The following is a 27,707-nucleotide window of genomic DNA, read 5'->3' as shown; positions in this document are numbered from 1 at the left end:
GAGAGTGTCGGTAAAACATGTCACAGATTTTGAGAGGATCGGTAAAACATATTACAGATTTAGAGAGTGTCGGTAAAACATGTCACAGATTTTGAGAGGATCGGTAAAACATATTACAGATTTAGAGAGGGTCGGTAAAACATGTTACGGGTTTAGAGAGGGTCGATGAAACATGTTACAGATTTAGAGAGGGTCGGTAAAACATGTTTTAGGTTGAGAGAGGGTCGGTAAAACATGTTATAGATTGAGAGAGGGTCGGTAAAACATGTTACAGGTTTAGAGAGGGTCGATGAAACATGTTACAGATTTAGAGAGGGTCGGTGAAACATGTTACAGATTTAGAGAGGGTCGATGAAACATGTTACAGATTTAGAGAGGGTCGATGAAACATGTTACAGATTTAGAGAGGGTCGATGAAACATGTTACAGATTTAGAGAGGGTCGGTGAAACATGTTACAGAGAGAGAGAGGGTCGATGAAACATGTTACAGATTTAGAGAGGGTCGATGAAACATGTTACAGATTTAGAAAGGGTCGGTAAAACATATTACAGATTTAGAAAGGGTCGGTAAAACATGTTACAGATTTAGAAAGGGTCGGTAAAACATGTTACAGATTTAGAGAGGGTCGGTAAAACATATAGATTTAGAGAGTCGGTATAACAGACCGGGTACCTATTTAGATGTGGTTGATAAGATATGGAGCGTAGGATATATTTTAAGTTGTAATTAATCAACTAAAGGTAAATGACTGATAACAAATCCAACAATGGAAAAATAGTGGGAAACTCAATCGAAGATAGTTGCACAATAGTTTTGTTATTAGCCTAACAGAGTTCAGTAAACCCATCAAATATTGTATATATAATTCACATGGGGAATATCAAGGTAGATAAGTGAATTTTGGTGTTGTCGTATTCTAGATCCAATTTGTCACCAGTCATAAGAAGAAATGTTTTCAAATTATAATTTTTACTCTAACAGCAAAAGGTATCAATAAAGGGAATCGTGGGAAATTTTCTTGACATTATTGACGAATGTAGAGGTTTAAGACGCCTACACTTGCGGGAACTACTTGTGTATTGAATATGCAGAAGGGATGGACTACTTATTTATCAAATATGTGAAAGAGCTGAGAAAACATGGAAAAACATCGTCTGGGATTTTTGTTGTTGTTGTGGTTTTTATTTTCAATCAGTAATCAGATAAATTGTAAATGACAAACATATGCTGTGGGTATACACAATTAATTTTCATTAACAAGACATACTTGTACATATTTAAAACCAGAAGACGTCACACGTTCGCTCTTGACTTCTTCTAAAGAACTTAAAACATGGTTCTATTTTACAATGGAGTACCCGAGATATAAATCACGGTTTAGATCTCTATGGCGATTACGAAGTCATTTGCAGGTGGATTTCCTCAATTATCATATAAAAAATGAATAAATAAAATAAAAAGTGCATGTACAATCAAACTAACACTTATATCGAGAATTATTTTCGCCAAAACGCATTTAAATATAATTATATAAATGTTTCGTGTAGAGTTCATCAAAATGCCTTAGAGCGATAAGGAAATCTAGATTCCCCCTGTTTTAAATTCCTTCATTTGGGATAAGGGCGAATGAAGCCAATTAAAACAGGGTGAAAATTTACACTGTACACAGTATATAAAATTTTGAATATTTTCTGAATCAAATCTTACAAATCAATGTATGAAACAAACTTAATCAAAAACTTCATGTATGGGAACTCTTCATTTGAATGGCGGTAAGAATTGTTCTAAATCTAGTATATAGTTTTTGTTAAGTTTTTCTAATAAAGGAAGATTTGTAAGACATTTTCATAATCGTTTAATGCTTACCTTCCTTCATAACTTAAACCAAGTGCAACACCACGATAACAGTGCACTATGCAATGGCGTGCAGGAGAATCGTTTACGAGTGTTACACTTTATTTGAACGGAAAGTTTGAATTGGAAAGTAAAGCGTTCAAAGACTAATTCACAGACTCTCTAAATACAACACAACGTCACACTGAAACAATGGGAGTGATTACCTGTGTATGTACGAGGCTTAGTAAATTACAAATTTATAATTCCTACATCAATAAATAAACACCACTAAGAAAAGCCCTGATATGGACACCCCCTACCCCGGGGTTGAACTCGATCACGACCTCCGGAACCAAATCTAGCAGCGAGCAAGATCGCTGGACCATATCTAAACTTTAAAAAAGTTGCTTGTTCTCGCTAAGCTTTCACACGCTACACGATCGTTGAAAATGAAAATAGGATACAGCTATTTGACTTAAATTTAAGAGGATTATACAAGAAACACAAGTGCATTTGAAATAATTTCTGTAAAGCACAGACTGCAATGAACTCACTGGTCCTCAATTTTTGAAAGTTCATTGCAGATCATTGCAATCTGTGCTTCTCTCCCCCCCCCCCCCCCTCTCTCTCTCGTTCATTCATTTGGATCCTTATGTCCATAATATTGATGAATGTGAATATTAATTTTTTTCTCTCTATCTTTTTTAAATTGCTAGATCTTCATTTTGATATGAACCTCATGCTGTCGGAGCAATGAACATATGTAATATATACGCTATGAAACGCGTCGTAATATTCTCCCCAGTTGATAATCTACTACAATGAAGTTCATTGCAATCTCTGTGCTTCTCTCTCTCTCTCTCTCTCTCTCTCTCTCTCTCTCTCTCTCTCTCTCTATATATATATATATATACATATATATAATTGGATTCTTATACCATACTTTGATGAATGAATGTTAATTTTTCAATTTTTCTCTCTATCTTCTTTGAATGGTTAGATCTTCATTTTGATATGAAACTCATGCTGTCGGAACAATTCAACATATGTAATATATATGCTATGAAACACATCGTAATATATTTTCCTGTTGATAATTTACTACCGAGTGAAACTCTCTGGGGGCGGGTTTCCAATGACAATCAGACACTCATCAAATCGATGCGTCATTAGGAGTCAAATGCAACAGTTCCGATCTGCAGGAAGAGGATTCTAAAACTCGCCATTATCAGAAGCTTTGTGGGGAATTCTAACTGGTTACTACACCCTTATGATATACAGTCACACCTCTTTAGTGTGGTTTTTTGATATTTGTATTACTTATGTTTTGTCTGTAAAAAATAAAGAGGTTTTCAATGTACTTTTCAATGAAAGCACTGATATTTCAACTAGACATAAAAACCCATATATCTATTTATAGACAAAAAGAAACACGTTCGAAGTATATATAAGGAATACAGTTGTTTGTATCGCTAAAACAAGTTAGAAATATTATTATATTCAGCAATTTTGAAACAGAAAACCTATACGGAAAAAACCCCTCTGGCATTTCCTAGTTCAGTTCTTGTTAAATATATTTTTCAAATATAAACGCTCTCTCCTGATATGTTTGAATCTTGATAAAGTCTAATATATGTTGACCGTGCTACCGTCAGAGCAATCGCATTTACATTAAATCCATAATGTATATGCGCGGATCCAGAATCCCCCCCTCCCCCCCAGGAAAGTGGGTTCTGTCTCCCCATGCAGTTGTTTTGGGGTCGAATCGAAATTAGGGACTAACATTTAATAACCCCACCCCAATATATGTGTGCTTGACATAATGTCTACCAATGAAATTAAGAAACGGAAAGAATATGTGGTGTAGTGAAAATCGGATTTAATTGGATCATAAAAACCTTCATTATTTTTATCTAATAGCAAGTCGGTGATTATCCTAAAAAAATTATATGATAATCCCCGCATAGCAATGACATAGTTTTAAAGAGGAATTAACCTAAAAGAATATAACATTGCACGGCGTCCTAATCGATTAAAATATTTCAGCGTTTGCATATAGTATCAAGTTTGCTAAGTGTACATGTTTGACCCCTCCATTTTCGTTTTGATGTTGTTGCGATGGTACATTTTTACAAATCGTCATTTTTCGTTCCTTTCCGTAAATACATTTCGTAGGTTTCTGACCTCATACACGAGCGCTTTCGCGTTTAGTGATATACTACTACTGATCATTTTTGAGCAGTGCGAAGTTCGTTACAAATAACATAGGTCGCTGTAATATTACCGTGCCTTAGCCTCCCCTTCTACCCACCCCATTATCAGTTTTGAATTCCATATGCTTTCATTTGTGATTTTTCAGCTTTGTTGAGTTTGATCCTTGTTTATTACTGAGGACGTAACCGTGTACACCGGACTGATAAAGAGTTTTACTCTTATCAGAGAAATACAGAGATATTTGTCGATTTTAGAGTATTTTCATAGAGCATCAAATAATACAAAAATAAAATGAGATTTTTTTTGCTCAGTCTTCAGCCTTGGAAGGGGGGAGGGGGGGGGGCTTTAAATCCGCAATAGCAATCTACATGTATTACGCAAATGAGCGTAAAAAAATTGACATCTAGCATAAGAAGATCATGTGACTTCCAATACAAGCGTTTAAGGTGGGAATATTTTACTCCGTTAACTGGGCCCTGTGACTGCGCACACATGCATTTAAAACGGCCATATATAAATGGCTAGCGTTTTGAGATCAGATACTAGTTTGCAGGTGAATCACTTGGTATCGACCACCATGTATTCCGACAAGCTTATGTATCGCTCACCTCCAAGATGCTTAACCGTGATTTACTACAACTCCTGATTTCAGTTCGGTATTATGATATGCTCTCTGGCCGTGACTAGCAGCTTAAGAAGTAGTCTGGGGCCTTCACTAAGTGACATGCTATTTTGTGCCATTTCGTAATGAAATTAGATTAAGATGGCCCACGACGAACACTATCAGACTAACGTGGCAAACAATTTGCTATCCTACAAAGAGGTGAATATTTCATATTTATTTAATAATTCTGAAGATAATATTTCTAACTTGCTAAGCCAACTTTCGTCCGAGAATAGATTGGACGAATATGGCTGTCCTTTACCTGAAGGCTACTACAAGGACTTAACTCAAATTCCCGCGATTTTGGCAACTCTCATCGTTATTTACGTCGTTGTCATCGTTCTGGCGATCTGTGGAAACATGCTAGTGATCTGGACGGTATGGAAGAACAATCACATGCACACCGTGACTAACTACTACATTGTGAACTTGGCCGTGTCGGACCTACTGGTGTCCGCCATCGTCACTCCCCTCAAATTGCTGGAGTTCACGGCGCCCTGCCGCTGGAACATATTTCGGAGTGACGGACTCTGCTCATTTATGTCGTACTTTCAACCTGTGTTTGTTTTCGCTAGTGTTCTTACCCTGGTGGCCATCTCCATGGAAAGGTACAGTGTACTATTTTATTATCATTCACAATATAAATTGATGATCACTTGATCGTATACATGCACATCAAAAATTGCCAAAAAACAATCATCATCCACAGCATATTTCAAGTCGAATGAGAGAGGTTTTTGATCGAGTTATTTTTCTTTTTATCTGACCACATTTAAAGAAAGTATATACCTCTTGGATGTGACCGGCTTTGATACACATGTTTTTACAATGTACTTTTGCTTATATATCATCTACTTGTTTTGAAAGAAGTGGCGCAAATGCGATAAAATTGTAATCGTTAAAGTTTTATTCGTCAATCGGACCTTTTGAAATTCGTAAGGAGGAACTATAAATGTTGGCAAATTACTCCTCGTACAGCTGAAAGTTAAAACATGCACAGCGTATTTAACCGGTTAGAGAGGTAAACAGTTGCCTCAGATATATACTTTCCTACATGAAACCATCAGTCACTCTTTATATTTCGATGGTTATTATGTGCGAGAGTTGAGAGAATTTCTGTGTAGTAATGATTTCTCAGAAGAATTGTTTAATTTCATCATCTCCGCCCGATGCCTACGTAATGAACAGTTTGACACTAATATCCGAAGATTTGGGAGCACGCTTAGACGCAGTGAGGGATTTCACAGGGTTTTAGAACCTGACCCTTTCCACGACTGGGTATTCGCAAACTGGTAAAACAGACACAACAATGTGTGTGTGGTCACAGTAGGAAAACAGTCCTCTGTTTTATATCGGATATAAATTTAATTTACAAAAAGTGTATGCAGTGTACTTATCTCTTATCTAAGCGTTAACTTTAAGGATTCTCATTTTGATTTATACATGACGAATGATAATCTCTGATAAAATTCCTGTGATTCATGCTCAGACACAAGGATACATCTTTAACCGATTTATATCAAGAATCTGAAAATAGGATAACAAATCAAATTGCTGGGGGTTTGGGGTTCCATCCGGATAATTAATTTCGTAGTGAATAGTACCGATTTAACAAACCTCAACAAAATATTCGATAGTAAGCTAAAGTTTATTAAAGTTACCTTTACAGTTAAATACAACGCATAGTAAAAACTTTGGAACTTTGATTTACTAAAAAAAAAACTTCTTTGATACATTGACTTATCTGAGTAAAACGTCATTGATATTTTGAGGGACGTTCGTGATATTTGATACTTTGATTTACTACAGTAAAACATTGATAATTTTATTTACAATTAAAAAATGTTGATTTACTTTGAATAGTAAAAACATTGAAGCTCTGATTTACTACAGAAAAACATTGAAACTCTGATATACTACAGAAAAAAACAATGATACTTTTATTTACAACAGAAAAATATTGAAATGCGTTGATACGAAAAAAACCCATCGATACTTTGTTTACTACAAGAATTCATAATAAACGCTACTACAGCATGTATTCGTTTGAACGACTTTTTAATTTGACAGAAAAAACCAATTTTCTTTTCATCTGCTGTAGTCTTAAAATGAAAGGAATATTTAGAATGTTATCGTGTAGCAAATGGACACAGAGAAGAAGGAAATATTGAGAATGATAAGACCACAGATTACAGACACGTATCAGAAGGGGAAAGGATGGCTGTCTCCGATATCTCATCGAGTCATTGACTGTGTGTCCACGGAAGAGGTCGTCATACGGATAGAAACTCAGTAAAGCATTAATCCCAAAAGCAAATTAGCAATTCCAAAAGCAAATTATAATGCAACACGTGTCTACGAATCAGTATCATTGTAGACAGAAGTTAATATCTCTTCGAAGTACAATCATTAAGCTTAAAATACCTTTGAAGTGGTAATGAGCTTTTTGTTTAAAGCAGAATTGCCCCCCGGTAGAACGATGCCATCAAACTCGCAGATTCGTCAATCAAAGACAAAACGGCGGATCAAAATGTTCATGAGGCGTAATATTGGAACACGTGAAACAGTTGTACAGCTGACAGCCATGTTATGTAGTTGATGCGAATTCCCGGAAATTATCAATTGAAGTTGAAAGTATCGTACATACAGCTTCCCGGGGCCGGTGCGTGTTGGACCCTGGCGTTTATGTTATATGTAATGAAGCATCCAAGATGAACACATTTGCCATTAATCAAGTTGGAGGTTAAGGAAAAGTTGAAAAAAACAAATTCTATAAATACTCAATACAAAGAATTATTGGAAACGTTTTTTGTAAATTGGGGAATTATGTATAGAAAAGGTAAAGGAGCATAAGAATTTTTGTTATTTTTGTGTGTTTATATGAATATGGGACCAACACTTCATAGTTTATAGGTCGACTCTAAGATAATTTATTATATTAGTCCAAAGTGCTGTAGCGATGTCCTGACGGACTGTCCATTCAATGAAATGCATGGAAGGTTTGCTCAGCTGACTTGGCACCTTCATTTGAATCTGATTAAACTGTATGGAGCTGATTTTAAGAATTCCGTTAGAGCTATCTTTGGATGATTGTTCAAAAGCAATAATTCAATTTAGAGAGAGCTTTGAATCTGAGTTATTGCCCTTTATAGATTAATCAAAAATCTCTTGCTCTAATTTAATTCTCCTCCAAATCCATTGGAGATAACATGAATTCAATTAAAGCGTAGCCTAAAAAAATTAGACAAAATATATCTCCAAATCAATCAACCATTTTTTATTACAATTGGGAATTTATATTGTTTATTTACGAAATTAATTTCATTTTTGAAAATACAAAATGGTATGGACTGCAGCGCTCATCACGCCGGTGTAACAGAAATAGTGACCCCGTTGAAAAACGACCCCAGAAATGGGAGTCATTTTTAAAGGCTACTTAAAGGTTACATACATAATGTAAATGTCAGAGAGAGAGAGAGAGAGAGAGAGAGAGAGAGAGAGAGAGAGAGAGAGAGAATAAATGTTTACCAGGCAAAAGAAATTTAATCACTAAAATGAATTGACTCTGTCTTTTGACTCTTTTCCTTCGTCTCTCTTCCCTTGGAGTTGAATCTTCTATGGGTTATAATTTTATCAAGATAAGAACAAGGGCATTACACTGTCCAAGTAAAGAAATTTTTAACTCATTATTTAAATTCATATGTACATGTATGAGATAGTAAAAAATCCTTTGCTCGAAAGAGAAACAGGAATATACAATAGAGGTGAAGAGGGTGAAATTTAGGCAAATATAATTACTCCCAAACGCGGTAATAACCAAAATTAATTTTGATAATCATTATGAGAAGGAGCAACAGAAAGTACTATTGCAATTGAATAATCATCTCGTAAATTACTTAATGCAATATGTACAAATAGAATGACGAAATACAGGAAATCATGATATCCCCATGAATTTTAGCATTTAAAGTTATTCATTAGCCAAAATAGCAAATATTGGTAGCTGTACCCCTCCATCAACCTCCTCTGCTCCAACTCGCGTTATCTTCCTTGAAAGGTTGTCCTGAGTATATCAAAATGAAATCTTACGTAAGCAAAGATTTTGTTAATTTTCTTTTCTTTTTTCAAAAATTAATTTCTGTTGATGAAATGTTCAGCATCAAAGGAGCATTAAAAATCGATAACACTTATGCATGAAAGGTGAAGATAACGAACAGTGATCAATCTCATAGCTCCTATAAGCAATACAAAATAGAGAGTTGGGAAAACACGGACCCCTGGATATACCAGAGGTGGGATCAGGTGCCTAGGAGGAGTAATTATCCCCTGTCGACCGGTCGCACCCGCCGTAAGTCCTATATCTTGATAAGGTAAACGGAGTAATCCGTAGTCAAACTCCATGCGGCAAGAACGGCCTAACAATCGGTATGTAACACGTCAGACAGCATTTGACCCAAAGGTTGTTGGCAAACTAGATCATTTATAACGACCATAGAATTTGCAAAATGCCGATTTAAACGAGACTGTTGAAACCCCTGTAACATCAACTTGTTTGCCCGTAGGCTGCCTCGATTTAAAAACTGACTACACGCAGAACAAGCTCTTGCGTATCGAATCAGTTGAGATATATAAACACCCATTGCAGATGATAATGGAATATTGCTACATAAATATGGGAAGTTGACGATGGAGAAGCTGAAATCATCCCGTTTGTCATAAACTTGAGCTGTTAGTCTGCCGTCAATATCTATTTTCAAAGAAATATCTGAGCACAAAGCAGATATCATTTCTTTTTGGAAAAACGTGATGGAAGGATAAAGACCATATAGAAATCGAGCAAACTCTCCGACAACCGCTGAGTCTGAGTAGATTGATGATTGACATGTGAATTCTTTTTAATGCATTTTATCCATTCAAGAATACAATACGAATAGTGATCATGATTTATTTATGAAAAACAGAACGGATATCCGGATTTTTACGAATGTTGAATTACAAGTGTTAGGCGATTCAGAACTGGAAGATGTACTGAACAGCATACACACTCAATTGTATGGTGGGTACTTGGGGAACAAAACGTAAGTGTAAACTTAAAGGAGGGATATAACGTTAATTTTAAAAAGAAAGCCCAGAGTTGACACACTCTAAGTTGTACTTGGTTGAACTCTGAAAAGTTTCTGTGTAGAAGAAAATTTGATTTTGACGAGGTAGGGGGGGGGGTTAAGGGAGTGTGGCAGAATTTGGAAATTCATGTTGTGGTATGATAATCAAAATGTCAAAATCCCCTAAAAGTGTCTTATGATTGCATCATTTTGTACTTCATTTCTCAAAAATTTTCTGGGAGAGCATCCCATACCTCCTCAACTTATTATTCTAGACAGTAATGAAACACATGTAAACCCCCCCCCCCAACCCCCCGCGATTCCCCACCCTAATTCTTAATTTGCCCCCAGTGTAGTCTTAGAGTCTATTAATAATTACACAACAGAATGTGCGAGTCCTATTCATAATCCACTTTCCCTTACCATTTTTATGCTTGATAAAGTTGGTGACAAAACCACTATTTGAAATGAAAAATTTATTTGGCTTTGACGTACTTGGGAATAAATTATCTGACCTAAACCATGCTGAAAATGAATAATTCGTCCCGTTCAAATTTGATCATCAAGCGACACGTGGGGATCACGGTATTTCAGAAACATTTTGCTTATTTGGTGTCATTTTTCAATTTTGAAATATGACCCCCACCACTTGACCTAAATATGGACTGTTCGGAAAACTTTTTGTATGTTTGGGACAGTCTTTTAATGTTGAAATATGACCCCCTACTACATGTACCGGACTGAGATATGGATTACAGAAAAATATTGTGTATATTTGGGGTCATTTTTCAATGTTGAAATATGACTCCACCAATTGTCCGAAATGTGGACTGTACAGAAAACATTTTGTACATTGAGGGTTATTTTTTAATGTTGGAATTTGACCCCACCAGACATGGTCTCTATGGTTAATCAGCATCTGTTATGTTCAGATCAGGGGAATGCCATCTGTTGTACCGCCAGTTTCACGCTTGGGAGGGTAGTTAATTAACGGTTTGGGTCAATTTTTATCATTGAAAATTGATCAGACACCCCTGAAGTCGTTTTTCAATGGGGTCACTATTTAATGTTACACCGGTATACTTCATGAACTCGGAGTTCCCAGTCGCTATATTTATCAAGTAGTTCTATATTCATACACGCATCATTTACAGCTGTATTCCGTCTATAAAGAAATACCCGTCATTACAATTTGTAAAGATGTCAAAAGCAAAAACATTGGAAATGTAACTATTTGGTTAATTAATTAGAGAGCGCGACAATTATTTTACTTTATGTAACGCATCAATTATAGATACAGCTTAGAAATAAGTATAATTCAGATATGGATTTCAGTGGAATCGGAGCTCTTTCCATTAAGAAATGTCTATCAGTGTGTATGAAATAATATACCTCAAGTCTTTTTACAGTGGCATATTGAATTGAGTTCATTAATGCTCTGAGAAATGCATGCCAGTGTAAATAGTCTCGCTCGAGGTGTATCATTTCATATACATGTACTTTAAGAAACTGACGGACATTTCTTATTTATATTATCAATAAACCCACGCGTGGTGATCTTACATGTAGGTCAGGTTAAGGAGGTACTCTACATCGTCATAATGGCTGACTTCCTTTTAAAACATGCATGAAAAACTAAATATCAGCAATATTTGTCTATTCATTTCAAATATTATAGCCTAGCTCAGAAGGTTAGCACGACGATGGAAAAACCGTAGATTGCGGGTTCGAGTCCAGCCGGGGTTTTAATTTTTTTCAGATTGTTTTCTACTAAAACTCCATTTTTTGACTAAATAGAGTAAATTTGAAAATTTTGGATTTCAAAATATTGTTGTACATATCATCCATTTTCCATCCAAATGAAATTTCTCTTGTATAGTATTCCTCCTTTTAAAACACTTCTCCATACCACACATTAGTAGCATTCCTCCTTAAGTGTATTCATACACAGTGATCCCCCCCCCCCCCCCCCTCCCAAAAGTTGAAAGTATATGAGAAATTAATCTTCAGTTTCAATTAATATTAAGGGGGAAATGGAGTGACTGTAGATATCATTACTCTCCCTTCCTCCGTTCTTTCTTTATCCCCTCTCTATTTCCCCCTTTCTCCCTCCCCTCCTCTTTTTTTTTTATCCCCTCTCTATTTCCCCTTTCTCCCTCCTCTCCTCTCTTTCTTTATCCCCTTTCTCTATCCCCTTTCTATTTCCCCCTTTATTCACCCTCTCGTCTCTTTCTCTATCCCCTTTCTCTATTTCCCCCTTTATTCCCCCTCTCCTCTCTTTCTTTATCCCCTTTCTCTATCCCCTTTCTATTTCCCCCTCTCCTCTCTTTCTTTATTCCCTTTCTCTATTCCCTTTCTATTTCCCCCTCTCCTCTCTTTCTTTATTCCCTTTCTCTATCCCCTTTCTATTTCCCCCTTTATTCCCCCTCTCCTCTCTTTCTTTATTCCCTTTCTCTATTCCCTTTCTATTTCCCCCTTTATTCCCCCTCTCCTCTCTTTCTCTATCCCCTCTCTATTTCCCCCTATCTCTCCTCTCTTTCTCCCCTCTCTCTTTCTCCTCTTCCTCTATCTCTCTCTATCTCCTCTTTTTCTATCTCTCCTCTCTCTATCTCAGCTCTTTCTCTCTCTCTCCTCTCTATCTCCTTTTTCTATATCATCTTTCTCTCTCTCCTCTCTTTCTGTCTCCCCTCTCTCATCTTTATCTCCTCTCTATTTTCTCTCTCTATCTCCTTTCCTTATCACCTCTCTTTCTATCCCCTCTTTCTATTTCCTCTCTCTCTCCTCTTTATCTCTCTTCTCTCTCAATTTCCTCTCTCTATCTCCTTTCTCTATGGACTCTCTATCTCCTCTCTTTCTGTCTCCCCTCTCTCATCTTTATCTCCTCTCTATTTTCTCTCTCTATCTCCTTTCCTTATCACCTCTCTTTCTATCCCTCTTTCTATTTCCTCTCTCTCTCTCTCTCCTCTTTATCTCTCTTCTCTCTCAATTTCCTCTCTCTATCTCCTCTCTCTATCTCCTTTCTCTATCGACTCCCTATCTCCTCTCTTTCTGTCTCCTCTCTATCATCTCTATCTCCATTCTCCATCTCCTCTCTCTATTTTCTCTATTGATCTCCTTTCCTTATCGCCTCTCTCTGTCTTCTCTGTTTTTATCTCCCCTTTGTCTCATCTCTCTCTCTGTTTCCTCTCTTTATATCTCATCTGTCTCCTCTCTTTCTCTATCTCCTTTTTCTATTTCCTCCCTCTCTCTTCTCTCTTTCTCCCTCTCCTCCCCCTCTCTCTCTCTCTGAATTGTTGTTTGCAATTTCTATTTGATACATATATACATAGCGTGCAGCAATACAATTAAAGATACCCATACCTTCTAATGATTGGAAAGCGCTCCAATAATTGGAATACAGGCATATTAACATGTTCACTATAAATCAAATGTACCTCTGTTCATGGTGCAAAAAATAATGAATTTATTCTGCATTTCCTTCTTGAGTAATCCATTCCGGTTTACATCCATATTAGTACATAATGCTCCCGGGAGTTTCAGATGTCGAATTACTGTTAAGGAAAAAAATGTCTGAATTGTAGATTTCCTGTGATTATGGATGGTTGATGTGAGGAATTGTCACGTGGTTTCCTTTCATAATTGATTTACGGCATACATGTATAAATGGTCATTGAAGCTTAAAAAGCTTTTTTTTTAAGTCGCTCAAAACGCACCCTTTACAGGGATTAAAGCTAATGCTTAACTATAGTTTACAACATACATGTATAATGGTTTGGAGCGGATAATATGGTTATCTACATGTAGTTTTGGTTTCGACGAAATATACGGACACTGTTGTTTAGCATATATATATATATATATATATATATATATATAAAAGCACTAAGTTCCAACAACACCCGATATCTAAAAGTGTCGGATTCACAACATGCATACAAGGTCAAATACAAAAAATTTATACAATGCACTAAAATGACCAAGGATACTATAAATAGATTAATCTCCAAATCACGTACCCTTATCTAGACATAATACCATACATGTATATCCCATCAAAATACTCCTACATAATATATAGAGATATATAAAACTGTATATCTATTATCCAATCAAAAGGTTCCTACATAATCCATAGGGACATATAATACTGTATATGCAAGGTGAAGATAACGAACAGTGATCAATCTCATAACTCCTACAAGCAATACAAAATAGATAGTTGGGCAAACACGGACCCCTGGACACACCAGATATATCCATTTTGTATTTGAATGAATAGCACTAATCACTGTTACGAAAAATAGACTAATCGGTTGAATCATTTCAAAATCTCATTCTTTTCATAATTTTTGTCTGATCTCAGTGATACTTCATATATGTACAAATGAAGATTATTTAGATATTAAAGCAATTGACCAAGAGAGCTACGGTGTCTACGAAGACTTCTGGTTTACAATAGCCAGTAAAATAAGCAATAATACATGCTAAAGAAAGTTAATTCCTTTGTTTTATATATCTGCCTGAAGTCAAAGAGTCACAAGTTCAAATGTCTTGTAGAGGTGGGTGACAACCTGAAAATTTCGCAAAGTGCTCGACAGAGAAACCGGGCATTTCCACAATAAACGATTTCCTTGAGGTTTATTTCAAATGTTAACGACCAAGCAACAAATCTTCAATATTTGACGTCGGATCTTTCTTTTCCCCTTTATCTTACAATTATTAAGACCGTTTCTTAAGACAATAACTAATGGGTTTCTTTTGCGTGTTGGAAAAATGGTCACCAAACTTGACATCAGTAACGAAAATCAATTTGAGAGCTGATGCCGAGTACGCTTCCTGCGATTAATCCACCTACCAAGAGGTCACGACGACACCAGGAGTACATTTTCTTGAACATAAATTCATACAACATTTATACAGTCTCATAATGTCTTCTTCCTAAATAGCATTTTGTATAATGTGAATTCTACATAAACGCGCCCCTACAGTAACGATTTATACAATCTGCCATGTATATCCATATAAAATGATCTAAAAAGAACGGCATTGTCAAAGTAATGGACATAAGAAATGATAGCGGGCTACTTCAGTTTGCGTAATTTGGAAAGTGATCCATGAAACTTTTTATTTGGTCTTTTTTATAAATATGAAAATAAGAATTCTCCAGGATAATATTCTCTCGTTGTATCCTGCCTCCGTCTCCATTACTCATTGAAAGAAAAGCGAAACATGGCGTCTTATAATTACTCACCAAATGCATACAAGATTGATATGTTCTCTGTCATAAATGAGTATTTAGCCAAAAAACCTTGATCTGAAGATGCCATTATTTTAAATAATTATTTCTGTAAGGAAACCTTCTTCAAAATGATGGTTTTATAAACGAGCAACTCTCCGTCAAATTGCCGTTATACTTGTTGACGGAGGTGTAAGATTTGTGTAATTCGACATGAGTGTGTCCCTGTCGTGATTAGATTATCCTTATTGTCAAATATTGCATCCATAAGATTTAAGACCTCGATTGTTTGTTAAGAAGTATCTTAAAATCGGTCCGGATCCTTTACGCTCGAAATCCTTCACGTCCCGAACGTTTGAATGTCCAGATTAAGTTCATTTAGGGTTGAGAGCTCCGTCAATTCAACCCCAAAAATGCTAGGAAACCATGACAACTAACATGTCCCTGCATGGTGATAAAGCTGGTTCAAAATATTTTTATCAAAGTAAGTATATCCACCGATTGCCTAACGTATCCTATATAATATGTTTCAAAGAGGGGGTTGACAATTTATCACTTCTGTATTGATAAATGTATAATGTACTTAAGATGTTTTTAAGTCAGCTCTATCGACCACCCAGTTTTTTCCCCTGAATTGTTCAATCTCGGAACGCTTCTAGTTATGGTCTTAAATAAGCACGATCTTAGACACTTATAAGTACCCTTTGTGTTACGAGCCTCTGGTTGCTAAAAGGCTCATATAAAATGTAATACAGAATTCACTTGAAATGTATTTAGATTCCGCTGAAATTGTTTTAGACTGCGCATTCATTTTTACTGAATTACACAAAATAAGAACGTTAAGATCCTTGACGGTCGTTTGTAATGTGCAATGGTTCATTTCATGTTTCATAACGATTACCGTTAAAGAATTATATTCGATATTCTTAATATCATAACATAATTATGAATATTGTAATAATATTCTTTTGACTAGATATATTATCGAAACAAAATAGTATGTAAATATTGAAAGGGTATTTTAAATACGGCTTACTTTTCAAATGGGGAACGTGTATAAATTTTTATATCCATAATTCTGCAATATTTTAGGAAATCAAGAAATCGAATTATTTATACCAAGACTATAAACCATTGATATCAAGAAATATCAATGAATTCTTGATGTGAACAATAGACTTATCAACAATTAATAATTTAAAACAAAACTTCCAAATATGTTAATTAAATATATCAAAAAAGCACATTAGTACTAGTGACTATTGATATGAATAATTCAGATAGCAACATATCTACATAGAAATTTGAATTATAGATATCAAAAATTTATTTTTTATGAAACTAAACAACAAATGATACAACAACACCCCATAATTTCTCTTTCTATTCTGCTGTCACATACCTTTGGATTTTTTTTTCTTTTAATGGGTGCATGCAGTTCGTTACATGAACCGTTTGGATTTTTTCAATGGGTGCATGCAGTTTGTTACATGAACCGTTTGAATTTTTTTATGAGTGCATGCAGTTTGTTACATGACCACACATAATGAAGTCATATTCAGGAACACAATCTAAGTAATTTTTTCCACGAGAGTCAAGACTGAACTTTTTGTTGTTTAGTTTTAGTACTAGTTTGTTTCTTCTCTTTTTTTTTTATCACATTTATAATCTGTGTAAATACTCTATGGTCCTGAAGAAGGGACAGGTCGTCGCGAAAATTTGATAATTCAATATTGTTCGATTCGTGTCGTTGGTTATTTATATATCATATATCATCATCATAAAACAACACTCAACATCCAAAGTTGTGGATCTGGAAACAGATACGAGGTCAAATAAATCAGGATATGAATAAAGATACATGTACATGTCCTGGTATATAAGGTCAAGGTCACTAGGATGGGACTTCCATAATTCCTTATTTCTGATTTGAATAGCACTTGTAGGAATACAATATGTTATGTCTAGAGGCATCTTTGTTGAAACCTCGTTTCTTGATCTAAAAAAATTACATGATGGAGAGGTGTTTGATTTATGTCTGAAGTGCTCTCGTGTGGCACTGAAGTTTTATGAGAAAGTAATGAATGTCAGATTTGATAAGGTAATAAAATTTATCCCATATTCTTGCAGAAAATCTTTTAACTGAAATACCAGGCGTTGAACACAGCTGCTAGTAATTACATTAAAAACGCATATACTTACCACTGAAATCCAGGTTTTTGTTCGCTTCTATTGATATTTTTGTAATTTTCCTGAATGCACATTTGTCGATAAAGACATTTGCCAAGCGTCAGTCATGAATGTTTCAATAAATCTCTTGCTAGTAACCTTTTTTTAAGAGGAACGAGGCAACGACTTTGTCTAGCAGGGGTGCTGTGATATAGTACAGAATACACTGTATCAATAATCGTATGATGGGATAGCTATACGGGTACCTGTAAAGTGCGAAACGAAATCGAAACGAAACACGAAACGAAATCTACCGAAACGAAACCTATAGAAACGAAACGAAACAGATTGTATAACCGAACTCTTTTAATTATAATAATTAAAAATGGTATCTTCGAAAGTTACCACATGTAAATAAAATTCGCATCCCCTTTGATGTAGGCTTTCGGCTTGACTGATACAAAGTTTTAAAAGGTGGAAAGGGGGACGGGGGTGAGTAAGCAAAATGTACATATCCGAAGTTGATTAAATACCATGTGTAATTAGTTTCGGATCCATAAATTTCAGAACGGAGGGTTACAATCTCAGAAGTCTGGGGGAACATACTAAAAGAGGGGTGGGTTCGCCGGCGTTGGATCCGCCTTTGGGCATAGATCCATTGTTTGAAGAAACTGGTGTCTGAGAAAGTTGAAAGCAGGAAGAGCTCTTAACCTCTTATTTTATCTCTAACTGCTGAGGTGCATGTACTTTCAATAATGGAAAAAATTAAATAGTATACCATATTATATGAATGCAATTCGGTAAGATATATATACATGAATTATTAAAAAATATTATTGATATATAGTGAGTCTAAAGATAACTCTATACATTTGGGGTGTTGCTAAGACGGGGAATTGAAAACGGGACGGAAAACGGAATTTTTTTAATGCAATAATATCAGGAGGAGGTCAGCATTTTGTAAAATCAAAAGACTTATGAACAAGGGAAGCAGAAATTACAAAAAGAACGGGAGGACATACCCAGAATCCACCGTTTGATATACTACATACAAATACACAATATCCACATGTATATATAGATTTGTCTTTAGAGCAAAAAATACTGAAACATGTATTTATGCCCAAAGGCGGATCCAACGCCGGCGACCCCACCCCTCGTTTAGTGTGTTTCCCCAAACCTCTGAGACTGTAACCCTCCATTCTGAAATTTATGGAACCGAAACTAATTACACATGGTATTTAATCAACTTCGGATATGTACTTTGTGCTTACTCACCCACTTCCAACTTTTAAAACTTTGTATCAGTCAAACCGAAAACCTACATCAAAGGGGAGGCGAATTTTATTTATATGTGGTAACTTTCACAGGGGCATAATATACCATTTTTAATTATTGTAATTAAAAGGGTTCGGTTATACAATCTGTTTCGTTTCGGTAGGTTTCGTTTCGTTTCGGCGGGCTTCGTTTCGTTTCGGTAGATTTCGTTTCGTTTCGGTAGATTTCGTTTCAATTCGATTTCTTTTCACACTTTACAGGTACCCATAGCTATACCCTGTATCATCTCTATACTGGGGACATTTCAATAACAAACATCTGGGTACTCTATTGGTTCTGGTCTTTATAATGAGACCCCAGGGGTGTATTTCTGCGTTTGCCCGTACTCCCAAGCGTTCACTTCCTTTTGAAAATGAATAAACAGAAGAAAGAATTTTTTAAAAGAATTGAAAAAATAAATCAATAAAGATTGGATAAAGTCATTACAAATTTTGTATCGATTTAAGAACAGCAGTTGACTTTCTCTTTTGATTCTCGATGTTTTAAAAAATATCAAGACAATTAAACAAAAATCGAAGTATGAATTTCATGTCCTCCGAGAGGTGCTAAACTTCATCTTAAGATTCCACCAGTTTCCAGGGGATCTGCCTCCGGACCCCCCCCCCCCCCCCCATTGGGGCCCCTAAACCCCCTGTCTATCTAGGACGCCATATTTATCGAATATGTTGAAAACTGAATAATGTGAAGTCATTCTTTACAGCTCTCTCTCTCTCTCTCTCTCTCTCTCTCTCTCTCTCTCTCTCTCTCCAGTTTCAAAATGGTTTGTTTTTCAAAAGTTGCTTGTAATACTGCAGCTAGAATAATACGTAGGGGATATTGAAATGTCCATCGAGAATACTATTGTTCTAACAATTGTTTTATCACTTGTCGGTTACTAATGATACCAAGTATTGGCAAAGATGAATGTACTTTTATAGTCTGTCTCTAATAACATCCAGGCAATTACAATGTCTCATGAAAGAGTTTTCTTTATCATAAAAACCAACAGTCATACAAAAAATACACATTTATCTTACCGATTTCTGATGAGATTCATTACTTTATTAATGAAATGTTTCCTGTCTACACGACGGCAGCTATCTGACGTACATCATAACCCTGGTTAAGTATTTCCAAAGCCTTCCATTGCCGACAAGCAAGAATTACTACAGTAAATGACTCTAAGTGATGGATACTTTTCTCTTTCTTTAGACAGGGGTCATACCTTGACCTTAAATCAATTTGCAAAAGATGTTGTTTTAGAAACACTAACATCTTTCCTTCTTATAGGGTCAATGGTCTGGTAGCTTTACTTTAAAAGTCTAATTACATATTGTTTCTGTCCACATTGTTCTCTGTCCGTGTCCTTTAACTGATTTACTAATTGTTGAAACATCAAAATGTCTGAAGATAGGCTTGTAGATATTAACAATGATGTAAAGCCATTCGGAGTCTCGTAGATGTTTCATGGGTATACTAACAATGATGTAAAACCATTCTGGGTCTCGTAGATGTTTCATGGGTATATTAACTATGATGTAAAACCATTTTGTGTCGTGTATATATGTTCATGGATATATGAACAGTAAAGTCTTGCAGATTCGTATATTTCATATATCAAAACGACGTAAAAACATTCTATATCTTGTAGATGTTCCATGGGTATATCAATGACGTAGAGCCAGTCTGGGCCATGTAGATGTTTTATCAACTGTCCATTTTTGCATATACCAGTGTTTCATAGGCATCAATCGATTTATCAAAAAGTAATATTGATTCTCACATTAGAAAGCCTTCATCAAATGCAGCGTTATTAATTTTGCACTTGTGCTCCAGATCTCGTTGATAAGAAAATTTATTGGTTCCTTTAGAACTTTCAAATACCGGTATAAAAAAAAGCACAATGATGTGTTCGTTAAAAAAAAAATAACGAGCTTTGAAACAAACCTGAATTCAATTATATCATATTCTTCTTCTCTTTGTTTATTTTTTTTTTTTTTTTTTGACAGGGAGGGGACTTTTAAGATTTATTTTTGCTCCTTTGTAATTCATTCATGAGCCTTTAATTCAATCTAGCCTGATCTCCTCTACCATCAAGCATAAGCAAAACAGAAGAATAGATCCTTCCAAATTTTGCCTTTGAAAAGTCTGGTATGCCCTATATTGATGCTTCAACAAGATTTCCAAAATCATTTCTGTCATAACGCATGTTGGAAAATCGTTTTATTTCTTGGTGTGGACATTGTCTGGAATTCATCAGATAGAAGTTACAACATGGGACTTGGGAGTAGATCTGGTTGACTGTTGTTTTAGTGTTTCGTGAAATGGCGACAAACATTTTCACGTATAACATCTTATCACGCCTCAGACAAAATTGTTGAAATCTAATTGGTCAGATCTTGGTCACATGACGCCGTGAAAAAAACCGTATCATGCGAGTAAAATCCGTATTGGGCGAGTAATTTTATTTATCGTCGGGTTCGACTTGCAGCCGTGTCAAAAGGAAAGACATTTGACTAAGTTGTATGATATAGACCCCCCACATACACAGTTAGAGGTCTTCGACGTGATAAATTCGTTACACAGTTAGTTAGTGACCTGATACGGAAAAATACATGGTGTGAAAAGAAAACCCGTATCGGGCTCGGCTTCGCCTCGCCCGATACGGGTTTTCTTTTCACACCATGTATTTTTCCGTATCAGGTCACTAACTAACTGTGTAACTAATAATACTGCAATGCAGCAGACAGCTGATATCAAATTACACTGAATTTTGCAGAACATTAAAGAACTGTCTGGTGTAAAAGTGCATGCGTGAATATAAGGATTAAACAAAGATCCTTAATTTTAAATGCCAAAAGGACTCAAAATAGGGCACCCCATTTTTGCAACGTGATGACTTAAGACTTTTCTCCTACGTCGATCTTAACCTTTCAATATATGTTTTCAAAAGAATCGACATTTTTATGCAAAATATCATTCTTGTATATTTGACCTTCAACTTCGAAATTCAATCACAACCCAGGTACATTTTGTACTTGTGTAGGTATTCCTTCAAGTGCCATTCCGCTACATAATTTGGTCATTCCACCTTCAGTGGCCATGAACGTGTCCTTAATTACTGTAAGAAATTGTATGCATATTCAACACACAAGTACAAGACCTTACAGTTAAGCCCCATTGTAACTTTGTTGCCGGGCATAAGAAGAACGATACAACCATCTTGAATTATTGACGAAGTTGTATGACGGCAGGATTACTATAAGAGCCACACATTCACAAATCCAAAGCTAGGTAATGGACAATCTTAATGCAGATTAGTTTTTCTCTCTTTAGTAATTGTCTCGTTTTTCAGAAAATGATTGAAAAGAGAGCAATTTCAGATGGAGGTAAATGTAGCTGATACCGTGTCAGGATTGCGGATTATTAGACATAGCCATGGGAACCGTATTGAAATATCATATTTTAAACGTGTGGGCAATTCAAATATGCAGGAAATTTCGCAAAATGAGTAGAACTATTAATTTCCGATCACACTGGTGCATATTTTGCAGGACGGAATCACAATGATGAGGTGTACAGGCCTCATAGATAACATAGGCGTAGCTTGGGTTCGAATATTACCGAGGTAGGGGGTCTGGGGGCGCAGCCCCCAGAAGCTATCGACATTTTAACAACGTAAAAGGTGGGTTTTTTTTTTTTTTTACCGAGGCAGCTGCCTCGGTTGCCTCAATGGAAGCTACGCCACTGAGATAATCTAAGCAGACAAGTGACTCCCAGTTTACTTGACTCTTGATTATTAATCTTTTGTACATGTACTGTACTCCAGAAAAGTTTAGCTTTAACCTGTACTTTTACAGAAGCAAATTGTGCCGAACATGTTAGCTATGAATTAGTTACGCAAGTGATGAATACTTCCAAGGCATTTGAGATCAGAAGTTATTTCACACCTTTAATACATACCGTTATTATATATAATCGGTTTTCCTTGGACTCTGCCGAGCATTGTAACCACGTCAGAGAGTACAGTTGCTAATAAAAGAGCTTCTGATTAACTTATAGACTCAGCAACGTGGGTTTTTTTTTACACCGAGCCACACAATAACTTTTCTCATGTTGAATTTTGTACTCTAACGTTGCAAGTTATATACTTCATATTAGCCATTGATTCATGAAACTGCAAATTACATAATTAGTCCAAATACAACAATATTAGAAGTGTACTTATCGAAATCACAGAAAATAGAGGTACCTTGTGGTTAAAACAGTACACGTTTTCGATGTGCTTTACAATATACATGTATTTACCAATATTGAATGAGGACATCGTCGGTACTTTCGTAACATTTTTTTTCTTTCAAAAGAGGGTATCCACAGCCATAGAAAAATGCGTAATAATTATGACCCCCTACACCGGGCCCTAGGGGAGGATATCATAATATATTTGGAATAGTTCGTAATGGGAAGTTGCATTCTATCGGCTGTTAGAATTACAAAGGTCTGCTTTTATTCTGCGGTCGAAAGGATATTGCGTGTAGTATATAACACTTTCAAAAATTTTCGTTGAATACCGCTTTTCGCTGTTTGAGGAAAGAGGGAATATGTCAGAACATGAAATTAAGTGACCAAAGATATTCATAAACGGTATACAGTAGCTTCCCATGAATTACAATCAAATATTAAGAATATTGTAGGGCAAATCCACGAGATGCCAATCAGGACACATACTATACAATCAAACCCGCGCCGTCACCATTGCATTTACACACTATTCATACACACAGTACAAATAAGGTTATGGTTTTATATATATAATGGCGCAAACGATTCCATTCCTTCAATTAAACTCGTTGATGAAACGGTAACCACGCCCATACACAACTGAAATGACTTTATTTATCCCGTGGCCTTAATATAGAAGACAAAGCCAGAAAAGAATTTCAGAGTCGACTTTGGCGGGAAACTACACGGGGAGTATTTCTTGTCGTAAACTGGTTCCCTCTGTGGCTTCATTACCCCCCACTGCTTTGGCGCCAATCATATTAACTAGCTCTGTCCATTTTTTGATGTAAATTATGTATTTTAATGCCCGTACACATTGCATGGAGTGCCTTTGTATAAACACGTGCTTAATCAAGAATGATGCACGTACGAACAGGTAGTTATTCAAAATGTTTCTTATGTGTAACCAGAGGCCATGCTTTGCAAGCTTTTATATCACGTATTCCTGAGCACATCGTTTTTGAACACATGAAACGCTATCAATATATGCTACTGAAATTCGTGACTTAAATTCTTGTGTATTGAACATGAAAGATCTGAAATGTCATTTAAAACGAAATTAATATAATGTAATTTGTTTCTCACCTTTCTTTCCCAACACTATCAGTCTTTTTCTATAAGCACTTAATCAGTTAATGTACTAACAACTTTATATCACCACAATATCTAACAGATGCACTCCAATCTTAATTAAGGCATGATTTCAAAAGCGAGTATGCCAAATAATGATATACGCATTAAATTAAAAACTTTCACTGAAATCAGTTCACATTTTGTAAATTTAGACATTGCTGTAATACACATGGCTTCTGTATTGTGTACTCTTTCAGATATTATGCCATAGTACACCCGTTATCAGCGATGAAAGTGAACAGCAAGTCCCGGACTAAGAAAATTATCGCAGTTACTTGGATCATTCCCGCCCTTTTAGCTACTCCCTACGGTTTCAGCAAGTCAGATCCTTTCACGATAACTAGCGAGCTGGGGTCGATTTCAAGGGAAACCTGCGCGGATAGGTTTGATGAACTGGATGGACAAAGCGGGGATTTCCGGAGAACATATTTTATTATTTTGTTCGTCATAATGTATTTCAACCCACTGGCCATTATTGTTGTCACGTGCACCAAAATCGCCATTTGTCTGACCAAACCGTTTGTGGTGGGAAGTTCTGCTCCATGTAAACAGGATCTTACCGCCAAAAGGCGCCACGAGGTCAATAAAAGAAAAGTAAGTTTTTATCATTATTCAGATTACTTTCTATTCAATATACCTTGGAGATCGTTGGATGATCCCACATTTGCCACGAAAAATAAATGTTGGGAAATCACCAACTTTCATGAAAATCTTTAAAATTCCTTGAATGTCCTTGATGCTCCTTGAAAGGTCATTGAGATCTCAATGGATGCTCTTGCCTCCTGACGGTAGTAAAAGAGCATTCACTACAAAAAGAGATTACTGAGGGGACACTGATAAAACAGTTACGACGAAGAACGTTGACTGAGGGACCGTGAGAGATCACTAAGGGGTCATTGACAGATCCTTGGGCGACCAAGGAGATAGCTGACCATTTTTTGGGCAAACGACAGGCTATTACGTTATACATATGTGATGTTCGTGGTTTTCTTCCGTCAGCGCGGCAATATGCAGTATTCCAAATCTCTAAAAAAAAAAAAAAAAAAAAAAAAAAACTTGATGTCCTTGACCCAATGATCTACTAGCATTAGCATCCACGGCGGTCTTTCAGTGGACTTGACTGGTCTTTCATTGGACGCTCATCGCGTCTCTCATTGGACGCCCATCGCGTATTTCATTGGACACTCATCGCGTTCTCTCGCTCATCTTACAGACATCTCCACTCTCGGAGTGGGCACATTTTGCGTTCAATGAAAATTCATTGAGAGTTCATTGAGCGCTCATTGGGCCCTTTGTGATCGTATGTTGAGAGATTGTTTCCCTTGGCGAGTGTAGAGAGATTGTTTTGGATCGAGTTCAAACTTTTGCATGCTTTGATGAGACCATGGGAATCACAGGGAGATCGTTGAGAGATTAGTCCATTTTATAATCTCTCCGCGATCTCTCAAAGATAGCCATTACTATGTAAAGGAGATTAAGAGTTGAGGACTTCTAAGTCATTGTAAGACATTTTCTATACCATGTTGCCTGTTTATGATATTAATTTTTCACGACAGTGACGTTTATATGTACGCCCCGCGTGTTGTTTACTAACACGCTACGAACTCGCGAACAGCGGACGGTAGTGACGGTTCCTGATACAATCTACTACTCTTTAGAAGGAATAGCACTGGGATTACATAAAATTTCAATTATTGGATTTTATTACGTGGAATTTAAATTAGAATATAAATTTCCGAACATTCAGTGACACAGAAACATATTTCAAGAGTGCAAGATTGTGAACAAATTTAGGTAACGATACGAGGTCAGTAAGATAATGTTCTCTTTACATTTTACTAGTCACTCAGTGAATCTGCACCAGTTTTGCAAAAGAGCTGATGCCTCGAACGGAGTGAAGGAGACACACTTGTTCTTGTTATCAAATACAACTCGCAAAATGATTACATTATTGATGTAAAACAAATTGAATGATAAATAAAACTTCATTTTGATACTGTTAGAATCGATATATGCAATTTCATGAAATCTAATATCGAAAAATTTCATCCTATCGTATCATAATTTATTTCTGAATTACATTTCACTATATTCCAAAAATTGAAGACCGCTTTACATATGCCCTTGACCTCATGAATATTCATTTATTACACTTCATGTGATAATTCAACACAGAATGTGTGCTTGCGAAGTCTGCCTACTTTACATGTTTTGATAATAATTATATCATAATGTCAATACCATGTGTAGGAAAAAGGGGCCAGATTGATGTCGAAGGGACAGTCTAAAAAAGGAACAGTCTAAAAAAGGCACTATATTGATATCGAAGGGACAGTCTCAAAAACATATTTTAGCAGTTGTTTGTTAATTATCTTACGTGTCCTTTTTTTTCCCCTTTGACCTGTTTTCTTCTTCGATCAAAGCTTTGGTTTTTAGTCCACCTGAATCAAAGGTCCAAGTGAGCTTTTCTGATCGAAATTTGTCCGGGGTCTGTAGTCAGCGGCGTCGTCCTTAACGTTTGACATTTTCGTTTTCTCCAGAACCACTGAGCTAAATTCAATCAAACGTGCCACAAATCATCCTTGGGTAAAGGGGATTCATGTGGAGTTTTTTCAATTGGGGGCATACTCCCTCCAAAGGGAAAATAATAATATAAAAAAAATAATAAAAAAAGAGGGCAAAAATAAGATAGGGTCATTTAAAAACCTTTTTGTCAGAAAACTTGAAATTTGCATGAAAGCTTCCTGCCATAGTGTAGATTCAAGTTTATTCAAATCATGGGGCCACAATAGGGGATCAAAGTATTACATGGAGACATATAGTATAAATCTTTAAAAATCTTTTCCTCAACAACAAAAACTCACATTGATATGCAAACATCCCAAAGTATAGCGCAGACTGACTTTTCTTCAAATCATGGCCTCCAGGGGTAGGATGGGGCCCACAATAGAGGATCAAGTTTCACATGAGAATATATAGGATAAATCTTTATAAATCTTCTTCTGAAAAATTACTAATATTAAAATGCAAACATTTCCAGGTAGTGCAGATTCAAGTTTGTTCAAATTGTGGTACCTAGGGCTAGGGTGGGGCCACAATAGGGGAACAACGTTTTTCTTGAGAATATATAGCAACAATCTTTAGAAAATATTCTCAATAACAGCAGGGCCATGAATACTCATATTTAATATGTAAGTATCCAAACATAATGTAAATTCACGTTTGTTATTAAAATTCAGAGGCCCCGGAGGTAGGATGCGGCCATAATAGGAGATCAAAGATTGATGTGAGAATATACAGGAAATCAATTAAAACAAATTCTTTACAAGATTAGCAGGACCACACAAAATCATATCAAAATACAAACGTTCCTAAAGTGATTACAGTCGTCACGATATTGAACCTTGCTCACAACGTTTGGATGATGGAGTGATAGGGATATCATATGTGTATTCCTTGTGACAAAACCTGTTTTGGTATCAAACTTGTTGACCTTGTAAATTTGTCCTTGGAGTTTGACCTACTTTTAAGGAAACCTAACCCATGAAATATCTCATGAACCATTTAAGGTAGAGCATCCACATGTTGTACATAGAATTCTTGTGACAAGACTTTTTTTTATACCATTGTCTATGATCTTGTAATCTCGAACTTCTCAAAAATAGCAAGGTCATATTAGTCATATTGGTGTATCTTTTTTAATTCAAGTTCGGTTATGTTGTGACCCTTTGGGGCTTGGTTGAGACCAAACG

The 27,707-nt window shown here is 36.0% G+C and overlaps 1 protein-coding gene across 2 annotated transcripts in view; it reads left to right on the top strand.

Annotated features, from left to right (window-relative positions):
- Nucleotides 1-4,434: 4,434 nt before the first annotated feature.
- LOC125652498 (QRFP-like peptide receptor) overlaps nt 4,435-27,707 on the top strand; it is a 55,325-nt gene continuing 32,052 nt past the window's right edge. Inside the window, exons 1-2 of one of the 2 annotated variants that reach the window (XM_048881726.2) lie at nt 4,468-5,324; nt 24,153-24,549. In XM_048881726.2, coding sequence (XP_048737683.1) covers nt 4,816-5,324; nt 24,153-24,549 — 906 coding nt within the window. In that variant the 5' untranslated portion in view covers nt 4,468-4,815. Of the gene's footprint in view, nt 5,325-24,152; nt 24,550-27,707 lie in introns of both variants that reach the window. The other variant, XM_056165131.1, reaches the window with a different exon arrangement.

The sequence above is a fragment of the Ostrea edulis genome, chromosome 5, assembly GCF_947568905.1.
Source record: "Ostrea edulis chromosome 5, xbOstEdul1.1, whole genome shotgun sequence".
Taxonomy (NCBI): domain Eukaryota; kingdom Metazoa; phylum Mollusca; class Bivalvia; order Ostreida; family Ostreidae; genus Ostrea; species Ostrea edulis.
This window is presented reverse-complemented; position numbering and strand designations above follow the sequence as displayed.